This window comes from Leguminivora glycinivorella, chromosome 4, assembly GCF_023078275.1.
Source record: "Leguminivora glycinivorella isolate SPB_JAAS2020 chromosome 4, LegGlyc_1.1, whole genome shotgun sequence".
NCBI lineage: Eukaryota > Metazoa > Arthropoda > Insecta > Lepidoptera > Tortricidae > Leguminivora > Leguminivora glycinivorella.
Window position 1 is genome coordinate 24305965 of NC_062974.1, and position 11223 is coordinate 24317187.

General features: G+C 38.1%; 1 protein-coding gene across 1 annotated transcript; it reads right to left on the bottom strand.

Annotated features, from left to right (window-relative positions):
* Positions 1-6044: 6044 nt before the first annotated feature.
* Positions 6045-7569, bottom strand: LOC125225543 (COPII coat assembly protein sec16). The gene is made up of 2 exons (XM_048129303.1): positions 7431-7569; positions 6045-6954 (listed from the first exon to the last, which is right to left on the bottom strand). Exons 1-2 carry the CDS (start codon positions 7510-7512, stop codon positions 6347-6349), a joined length of 690 nt encoding a protein of 229 aa, XP_047985260.1. The 5' UTR covers positions 7513-7569; the 3' UTR covers positions 6045-6346.
* Positions 7570-11223: the final 3654 nt, after the last annotated feature.

Genomic DNA, 11223 nt, shown 5'->3' on the forward strand with positions numbered 1-11223 from the left:
TGTGCCATTCGGCTAGCCACCCAGGGCACCTAGCCAAATACACAAACGCTCTAGCGGCCCGCCTCAGCTACGCACGGGGATTCTCATAAAAATGGTTATAGTAATAAGGTATCCGTAAAAAATAAATATATGACATCGCGGACTTTTTTAACGGTTTGGGCAGCGTTTTCGATTAAATCTCTCAGCCAGCGGGATTTTGTCCGACTCGATTAAAAAATATCGTCATATTTTCAAACAATTCAAACAAAATCTCAACAAATTATATACTTAAACCTTCCTCAAGAATCACTCTATTCATAGGTGACAACCGCATGAATCCGTTCAGTAGTTTTTGAGTTTATCGCGAACACACATACATACAGACAGACGCGGCGGGGGACTTTTTTATAACTGGGGCTATTTTATAGAGTGTAAGTGCGTTTTCACATTATCCGATCGACATCCCATATATTTACGCCGTCACCTTTGATTTTTCCCTTTGGAATCCTTCCGACATCCGATATCGGATTGCATAATGTGAAAACGCACGAAGAAGAAGGATAATTCTTCTCCTAGCTACCTCTATCGCTCTTCCGTATTGGCACGACAAAGCCAGACTGAGTTTCGATCGGCGTCTGGCGTCAACGATAGTCATTACTGCTAGACCGGCTGGGAAAACAAAAACGTATTTTTTTCGCGGTACTCGAAACTTGGAACTGGTTATGTTTTTGCTGCGGTCGGCTGTCACTGTGGGGGCTCAAGCGATGGCCTTGGGAACTTTGACCTGAGAGCCTTTGCATGAGTTTATAACGCTTTAATAGGTTACTAGATAGGTATAGGTACCTAAACGTCATGGAAAATGTAAGATCTAAATATCGTCACTACTTTGAAAAAATCTCGTATCTCACACTGCTCCTCAAAGTTAAAACGTAGTACTCGTAAGTCTATATGCATTGCATACATATTTATTACATTTTTCTTTTCATTGACAGAAGAAGAAACAAAGTTTTTTTTTCAAAGTAGTGACGATATTTCGACTGGTGGGTAATTTCAAATTATTTATTTTTGTTCCATGTTTTACTTGAGTTCGAAATGATTGTGTCCGCAGCAGTGAGCACTATTTAAAAATATAAATGTTGTATAACATGGGAAAATAACCTAACCACAAAATTAAAATTTTGAAAAAACCGCCGACCGCGACATAGTGTACCGATTTTTATGAAACATGGCTAAGAACACTCCCGACTAACTCAGCTTTCAAACAAAAAAAAAACTAAATCGAAATCGGTTCATCCGTTCGGGGCTACGATGCCACAGACAGACACACACACAGACAGACAGACAAACAGACAGACAGACAGACAGACACGTCAAACTTACAGAGTGTAACAAAAATGGTGGTGATCCGTTTAAGGTAAATAATAATACGTACTCAGTATCGTATTCTTATTAGGAAAAAGTAGAAGAAAATTTTTTTTTCGCTAAAAAAATTTTCACTTTTGTATGAGCCGGGCCGCGCGAATCGGTCGAATCTCCATACAAAGATAAAAAAAAAATTTTTTGCGAAAAAAAATTTTTATCCTACTTTTTCCTGATGAGAATACGATACTGAATACGCCCTTAAACGGATCACCACCATTTTTGTTACACCCTGTATAACACCACGTCGTTTTTGCGTCGGGGATTAAAAATAGTCTAGTTGAAATCACTCGCCAGTCAAAATTTACCCCCTGTACCTTATGTAATTTATGGTTCTAGAGGTATACTAGTGATTTAAGTAATCGGTTAGGGGTGTTATTTATTCCCTTTCTCCATTATGAATATCATATTCCATTACATTACAGCAGCGTTTTCACATTATCCGATCCGATATTGGAGGACCAATCCATACTAATATTATAAATGGGAAAGTGTGTGTGTCTGTTTGTTTGTCCGTCTTTCACGGCAAAACGGAGCGACGAATTAACGTGATTTTTTTGAGTGGAGATAGTTGAAGGGATGAAAAGTGACATAGGCTACTTTTTGTTTCTTTCTAACTCCCCACTTCCCTAAAATGGGGGGTGGAATGGCTTTCGAATTTAACGCGAGCGAAGCCGCGGAAAGCAACTAGTATCCTATACAATATTAAAGACGCATTCTTTTACATCCTTCTTACATCCGATATAGGATCGATTTATTTAAAGCGACGAAAACCGATGGCAGTTATAGTTCTAGTTTTTAACACTGTTATTTATAAATAGGTAGTTAGGTACTTGAATTACACGTGGCTTACTTATGGTATGTACTACATTAGAATAGACGCGGAAGCTGGAAGACATATATATTGTAAACATGGTACGTAAAAAATATTGATTTTGATTGATATTATTCGTGTACACATATTGAGGAACAGTCAACACACTAAAAGTAGATAGGTACCTACTTATAAGTTCTCTAAATAGTAGCTTGGAAAATCTAGTAGCTGTCCTGGCTGACCTGCGGACGTAGCACGCTAGTTCGATAAACTTTATTGCATCAGTGCGTCCCTATCGCACTTAAATAGTGCGAAAAGTACGGCCTGATGTTATATCGTTTATCACGCTACCATGCATGCCTGCCTGGTATAATATAAAAACACATGATATAGGAAGAGATAAAATTTTAAAAATATAAACAAATATAAAGTTTTTCTATTAACTTTTTATTCCAAAAACCGGCCAAGAGCGTGTCGGGCCACGCTCAGTGTAGGGTTCCGTAGTTTCCCGTATTTTTTTCAAAAATTGTTCAACCTATTGAGTTAAAAATAATTTTCCTAGAAATTCTTTATAAAGTTCTACTTTTGTGATTTTTTTCATATTTTTTAAACTTATGGTTCAAAAGTTAGAGGGGGGACGACACATTTTTTTAACTTTTGGAGCGATTATTTCCGAAAATATTAACAATATCAAAAAATTATATTAGTAATTAAACCCCCCCTATTCATTTTTATTAAATAACTATCCAACAATATATCACACGTTACGGTTGAAATGAAAAAAAATCACTCCCCCTTTACGTGTAGGGGGAGTACCCTAATAAAACATTTTTTTCCACTTTTTATTTTAATACCACTTTGTCGGCGTAATTGATATTGGTACCAAATTTCAGCTTTCTAGTGCTAACGGACACTGAGATTATTCGCGGACGGACGGACGGACGGACGGACGGACGGACGGACGGACGAGACATGGCGAAACTATAAAGGTTCCTAGTTGACTACGGAATCCTAAAAAGCAAAACCAATACATAATAGGTGTACAAAATTCTCAAAAGTGTTTGTATTCTTCGAAGCGGCTGGTCCGGTCACGAGGCACTAATAACAGCTATTCAACAACCTTTTAACACGTTCATTCAACAACCTAGTCTTTAATATGAATCTACACGGATAGAAGCATGGTACCGCGCGATAGACGATAAAATATCAGGCCGTCCCTATCGCACTTACAAATAGTGCGATAGGGACGGCCTGCTATTTTATCACTTATCGCGCGACCATAATTGCCTGCCTAGTCTCTTGTATTAAGTTAAAGTAATTTTCTTATTATGTCTGTGTATCTGTGGGTTTATAAAAAGTTACCATTTTTTAATCTGTGTAAAAAAATAGTGATGTGCCACTGTCAATGTTCCCATTACCAGGAAAAGTCGTTAGGCAATATTTCCGGGAAAAGTTTTCGGATATCGTTAAAATTGCCGTAAAACTTAACAAAATCTGAAATAAAAATAAACCAAAATATTATTAATTTCAAATTATATTTAAAAAACAAATAATGCTGATAATGTAAATTCGAACACTTATAAATGCGCACGTGCTACACATTATCTACAATAAAAAATATAAAAGGATATCAAGTCAAATTTTCTCAGAGGAAAGCAACATCGCAATCTAAAACTAGTTACAGATCTAATATCGATGATAATTTTTATATGTTGTGTTTATATCTATTAAGTATTGATGCAAGATCCCGTTGACCACATCCGGGTCCGCTTTATTATGGATAATTTAATTAACATTGCAATGCTAGTGCAAATAATTATTGCACTTAGCTTGTTAGAGGTTTACCTACAATGGTATGATATTACAAACATTAAAAAACATACAATTGAATTGATAACCGCCTCCATTTGAGATTTGGAAGTTGGTTAAAAAATTACATATTAGATAGATACAATTAAAAGTTAGTCTTTTAACCCTTTCAAGGTCAAGGTTAAAATGTACTTACATATCTACACAAGTCAATCAAACTGTAATACATAGCCTTTCATCAGAAAAACGATGCTATAATGTGATCATTTTGACGTTTAATAATTATGGCAGTTTTCCTTATGCATAAAGGTTTAAAGAATAGGTCGATGAGGAGTAAGGACCAACGTTTGATTACCCTATATTTACCTAATAAAATATCATATAATTGATATACTATTTATATGTCAGTACGACAATTAAGCTGAGACAACTTTAAAATCACAACGTCAATATAGGAATACCTGGGTGGCTAGCCGAATGGCACAATCGCTCACGAAACGCTCACGAAACGAAGCGCTAGTAGATATCTATCTCTATCGCGCTTGCGTATTGGCGCGACAGAGCCAGCGGCGTATCGCTTTCGTTTGGCGTCGGAGAAATGCCATTCGGCTACGGGGCCTGTGAGTGATTCGTCTGCGAGACGGTGATGTCACATTTATTCATTACAATCATTCAAATTAGCGGTGCACTGTTTTCGACAGTCGTTTTTATGCTGTAGGTATATACCAATTATGTACCTTTTTTAGGGTTTTGTACCAATACGGCTCATAAGAAACTTTTATGGTGCGACTCTGTCTCTCTACGGTAAAATTTTTGGTACCTGCGTTTTCAATTACTGTGGCTTGAATACCTGCAATGCAATATATCTCTATCGCTCTTGCATATGGGCGTGACAGAGCCAGACTGCATTTCTGCTTCGTTTGGCGTCGCAGAAATGCCATTCGGCTGCGGAGCCTGAAAGCGTATATAGCTAAGATGACAATCGTTTGCAGATAACAAAAATATCGGAAATTTTAATAGAGAAAATTTTTGGCAAGTCCCGTGATAACCCATATGAAAGAGGTTACTTTGAAAAATGTGGGCGCGGCGGGTGACTGTAGTGGACTAGTAGCCCTTTCCTTCATAACTTATATTCAGATATCTTGTAAACACCACGTTAGCTTCAAAATATAGTCTAACCAAAGTTCATAATGCTGTAGATTTCATTGTTTTTAGTTATTAACTTGACTAATTGTACTTAACGTGCTTATTTCTTTAAGGGGCGTTGAACCAAAGTTTACCGGAGCGCGTCAAAAAAGAACTCATCTGATGTCACCACAAAAAACCACTACATTATGAAAATCCCCAAATGCTATATAATTATGAAAAATATGCATCACTGCGGAAATGGTATTTTCCTGTACCTAATAATTAGAAAAGAAACGATGTATTTTTATTTAATTAACATTTTGGTGCCGATAGGTACTCGAACTAAAACAAATCAAAATCTTATTGTAATAAGTAATTAGAAATCGTGATTCTACGTAAAATTATGGAAGATGTCTAACAAATTGGGATACAAATCCCGTTTCAATTTAGTTCTCCAAACTGTTATTCTACATAATTATGTATATATTACATAGGCAGGTATATTTATGTTAATTATTTCCTATTCAAATGATATAGGCAAATTGATTGTACAAACCATTACGCCGCTCTTTGAAACAGGCGTTTTGATGATTCGCGACGTTCCATCGTGTTTGGTAATGCTTGACTAATAAATGAGTTTGTTATAATTTGTCAAGATAGATGTAGCGATCTATTGCATAACATTACATTCTTACGCAAAATATGTGTACCTACTTACGAAAGCAAATAATGCTATTCATCATATCATCATATCAGCCCTTTATCGCCCACTGCTGAGCATAGGCCATTGTGCTATTGGTATCAATAATATCAATAATGCCATTGGTATCTCTCTACTATTTAAACTGTGACAATTTTCATTGTTTCAGCTTCTAAAGGAAAAACGAACTCAAACCATTTTTTTTATTTTATTATTTATTGGTTTATGTATCTACTACATGGCATAAAATAAAAGATATTTTAAAACAATATGCTTTACAGATCTGTGAAAATCATAACAACGAATATAAATTGCTACGTAATACTGGACTATCAATATTTTTGTCCTAGACACAGGGAAATGGCAAAAGTACGCACTATCTGACACTGTTCAGTTTCGAACTCAGAATTTTATTATCTCTTGATGATTGAAACTTAAAGTACCTATTCCTTGTTTTGATTGTCCAGTAATACCTAGCTATCGAAATCTAAGCTAACCTATAACTTCTGGTTTTCAGGCCTAGGCGCGCCATATGCAGTTGCGTGGCTACTGGCAACACCGCCGCGGCCAGTGCTGTAGGCGTTGGCGACCGCCGTCGCTCCTCCGGGCATGCCACCCGACCCGGACCGCCCTCCGTAACCGAAGAACATGGGGAAGAAAGCCGCAGCCGGCATCCTTGGCATATCGTATCTATCATCTTCGTCATCCTCATCTTCAACAGGCCGTTTGACCTGCTTCTTCTTCTGCACTCTCTTCCTAGGCTTCTCGACCTCTTCAACCTCAGGTTCGACTATTTCTGGAATAGCTTTGGCTGTAGTTGAGATTTCAGTTCTTTCGGTAGGGTCGGCGATTTCTGTTTGCTCCGTGGCAGGTTTTTCTGGCTGTTGAGGGTAGAAGACTTCGTTTTGCTGAGGAGGGAGGTAGGTGAGCTCTGGCTGGGTTTGGGGACGGCGGTCGGGGAGGTAATACTGGCTGGTTTGCTGCTCCTCGGGCTGGCGGAACATGAAGGCGGCCAGGCCGCCGCCGGCCTGCTGCGTGTAGTACGGGTTGTAGTACCGGCTCATGGCCATGCCGCCGCGGCTGCTGTCGCTTGCGCCGAAGGATACTGCGAAGGAAAATTTTATGGTAAAAAAACATAAAAAAAATTCAGGCTTTTTCGTTAGGTAATATAAAACATTATAAAGTAACCAGTGAATTTAGAACGGAAAACCACTATTCCTATAATCTGTCGTGCTATCTGTTGAAAATATTAAATGCAATGCTGAAACGCTATTCATTACAAGAAATAGTCTTTATTCAAACAAATACACGTTACATATAAGTTTACAATGATGCCTTGTAACTTAATTTTCATAAATTATCTATCTATATCTAAGTATTTTGATTGACCAAACAATGTTTTTTTGGCAATATTTCCCATGAGAATGTTCTGGACATGAAAATATTTTGCAGCTTCACATTACTAATAAAAAATATAATGAATAAATAGATGAAAATTATAGAATGGTAGCATCCAAACTGTAATACACAACCTTTCAATTGTAAAATTTAACCCACACGATTAATAAAATAAAAACTTACAAGTATCAACATTGCCGTAATAAGGATAGTACGGGTACGCGTCCACCGACCACAGCGTCAACACCAAAGCCAGGACCTTCATGATGACACTAGAAAAACACAGTCAAGTCTAAAAGCTGGCAAGCTAGTGATGTCCCCAGCCAAGCCCCGGGTTTTATATCCGAGACGGCGGGACTCATTGGGATGCAGATCGCGTGGCGAGCTCGGCGTTGTCATTTTACAAAGTTCGGGTCCGTTATCAGGACACATCCTAGAGCCAATCGAGAAAACACGTATCGGACCGTTCGGATAATGGGAGAAAGGTGAGTGTGACGTCATAATCCTGTATCAAATCGATGAGATCAGAGTTTATAAATCGATTCTGTAAGCTTTGGGGAATTGTTAAAACGAACTTGATGTTTTAATGATAATTAAAGTGTGCATTGTATGCAGATGTTGCAGCTGTTTTGGCAAGTTGATCATATGTTGATTTTAGTAGGTAATCTCGTAAAGATTTATAGGCAAATGTGATCATATATCATGAAGTATATGTTTATATTATTAGTAGGTAATCTCATTGTGCTTGTAGTTTATATACAGTGAGAGGCAAGATTTATAGATGGTCTGCAAATACGTTGTACGTGACGTGTAGATCGTTCCTCCCCTTATTATTATTAAGTCCTATGTTAATTTATATTTCATAAAGGCCAACTATTTTAAAACAATAGCTAATATTACACTTATACTAATATTATAATATTTTCTACGGTGTTCAAATCAGCATAAAACAGGTTATGGGCCCAGTCACGCTATGATACCAAATTTTTGAGGCTCTTTTAAATACATATTTATTAACTAACTGAGACTTAAGTAAATGTATCTCCCGAATTATCATAGCATCTGCGTTTGGAAATCATCATCATCATATCAGCCTTTTATCGACCACTGCTGAGCATAGGCCTCTTTCCCAGTAAACCACTTGTCCCGGTTCTGAGCTAGTCTCATCCAGGTGTGGCCCGCAATTTTCTGGATGTCGTCCACCCAACGAGCCAACGGATGCCAAGCGCTTCTTACATCTGTTAGTTTGGGAATCAGGTATTTTCTTCTACTTAGGTTTCTCCTCTACTAGCTACTTCAGTTACTTCTATTCAGAGAGACGATGGCACCTGTGACATGGCAAGAGGCTGCGCAGGATCGGGACAGGTGGCGATCTCTCGTTTCGGAGGGCAAGATTCACTTTGGATCACTGAGCCAAAATAGTTAGTTTTAGTTAGGTACTACCTAAGTAGAAGAATCAAATTAAGCCATGCACTTGGATCTGCCTACCCTGATTTGTTAAAACAATACCTTTTCTTATTCAGACTTAAATCTAATGTGATAATATCTAAACTGATCATAAAGAACATAACATTCCTGCATTATCTTGACACAACTGTAACAGTCCGATGAGAATCAACTTTTACAATAAAATTTTCAACACGACTTTGAAGTTTATTCTCTTCACAATAGGAGTAAAATATTAAAACAAATATATGGATAAAATGTCTTTTTGCTATTGTAAAGTGAAGTGAGGATAATTTTCCAATAATCGTGTGAACTCTGGAGACAAAGTGTTATAAATAAGGGAGTATGCGCGGCATACGTGCGCGTGCGTGGATCGCATGCTAATCCAACTTCAAACAGTCGAACTAAAGGTCTTATGTCAATACACCGTTCTTAACACTTACGTCCTTTTGTTTTAATACTACTTTAACCTAGCTCCATCAAAAATCGTAAGTTAATAGAATGTTTTTGGTGGTTATGTCGTTTTATTGAAGGGAGATTGAGCCCCATTCATGACGATTTATAATACTCGAGTTCGCCGTCTAGTTCGGTTCTTGGAAAGGTGTTTACGGATATTGGAAATATCTAGTAGACACTCGAGGAAAATCTTTCAGCCCTTTATCGCCCACTGCTGAGCATAGGCCCATCTTCTAGTACGCCACTTGTCCCGGTCCTGAGCTAGTCTCATCCAGATGTGGAGATGTGACCCGATGTTTTCCGGATGTTGTCCTCCCAACGAGCCAACGGATTCCGTTCCTAACATTTTAGTACTCCTGCCATCAGTCTGCCTAGCAACATGTCCCGCCTAGCTTCACTTTGCTTTGTATCTTCTATATATGTTACGTACTAAAGTGTCTGACAATCTTTGATCTAATTTCCAGTCTCGTTCTTTTCCAGTACAGATGGTGCTTTTTGCCGGCACTATTAGTGCGCAAAGTGGTTCATTTCTTGTCAGGTCGAAACTTCAGAGGGACCACCTGTACTGAAAAACGTCGTACGATACATGTGCGAAAAGGAAAATCGTGTCTTGTCGCTTTACTTATTTACATACATAGAAATCATTCATGACTCAGGAACACTCATCACACAAATAAATCTTGTGATTTCAACCAGAGGTTCATCACTACAGATGTAATAAAAGCCGTATTACGGAAATGAACGATTCATGCTATTTCACAGTCTCAGTACAAGACGTACTGATACTGTTTGAGCAGACAATATACGAACGCCAGAAAAATACCGGAGAAGCTGCATCATTGTATGCCTACCGATTGTCTTGTACCTATTTGTAGCTCTTGTAAATCCAGCCCCAGGTTGTGAATGAAATATGCTGCTTGTTCTCATTGGATGCACGTCGTTATCTTGTGGTGGTCAAGTCATCTCTCGTACCAGTTTAGCGAGATAGCATCGCGCCCACGGCATAAGTCCCCCTAAATACTCATAAACGTCCGACGATTTGAGTGAGGGAGTAGAGAAACAGATCAGAGTGACAACTTTCAATTCAACTTTTTTGCTACATTTGGCGCAGTTTTGCTTAACGTCACTGGTTTACAGGGAAGCACGCGAGGGAATCATCGGCTCACCAGGCAGGCAAGTATAGTCGCGCGATAAATGATAGAACATCTGGCCGTCCCTATCGCACTTACAAATAATGCCGTTAACGTGCCTGCACTATATCCAATCCGTGCCATTAAAAGTGCAGTATATCCAATAATGATAAGGGTGTGGCTAATAAAAAGCCTAAGAGTCTAAGAATAAGTACCAATTTTATTTTAAATTTATTTTTTATCGATTCACACTTTGAGTTGGAGGTTTCTAGTAGGTACCTAATCAGTGAGCGAAGCTTTGAAGTCTTCGAACTAATGTACGGACAGACCGACTACCTACAGCTATAGCAGTTACATAGCTACGTCCCTCTCTCTCAACCTAAACTGAACGGCTTTAGCACGTCATGATAACTCCCCTGAGCTTAACTAACTTGTTCAAACTGGAGTAAGATGTCACTCTGTAAAGTTTATTTATTCCCATCTTTTGACTCTTACGGAAACACTTGGGCATTTGTATGATCGGCTGGGCCAGTGATTCATACACGGGATATTTGGATGAATATGTATGGAGTTTGTTGAAGGAATTATTCTTAGCTAGGCGATCAATGTTAATTTATCTATAGTTTGGATGCGTACCATGATTCATACTAAACTATAATTATTTCTCTATATTTATTTCAATGGCAGGTGTTTGACATATTTGCTGGTTGCAGTGAAAATGGGAGCTAGTGGGGATGATGCATGACAGAATGTCTAAGTTTTCTCTACGGCACGGCTCCAACTATTTCTCTTTGAGAAATTTTGGAATAGCTCCATCTGTTATCTATAAATATATTGTACGTTCATCCTTATGAACTAGCTCATATGTCTATGTAGAATTCAAAGTAGACATACCTAGGTATTTCATTTTAGACTCAAAAACAAACAACAACAAAATTAGAGTA

Bases quoted from the DNA above. Each gene is read 5' to 3' on its own strand.
- LOC125225543 (XM_048129303.1), bottom strand. From the start codon at position 7,512: ATGAAGGTCCTGGCTTTGGTGTTGACGCTGTGGTCGGTGGACGCGTAC. The intron at 6,955-7,430 runs GTAAGTTTTTAT...TTTCCTTCGCAG, and splicing joins TTACGGCAATGTTGATACTT to TATCCTTCGGCGCAAGCGAC.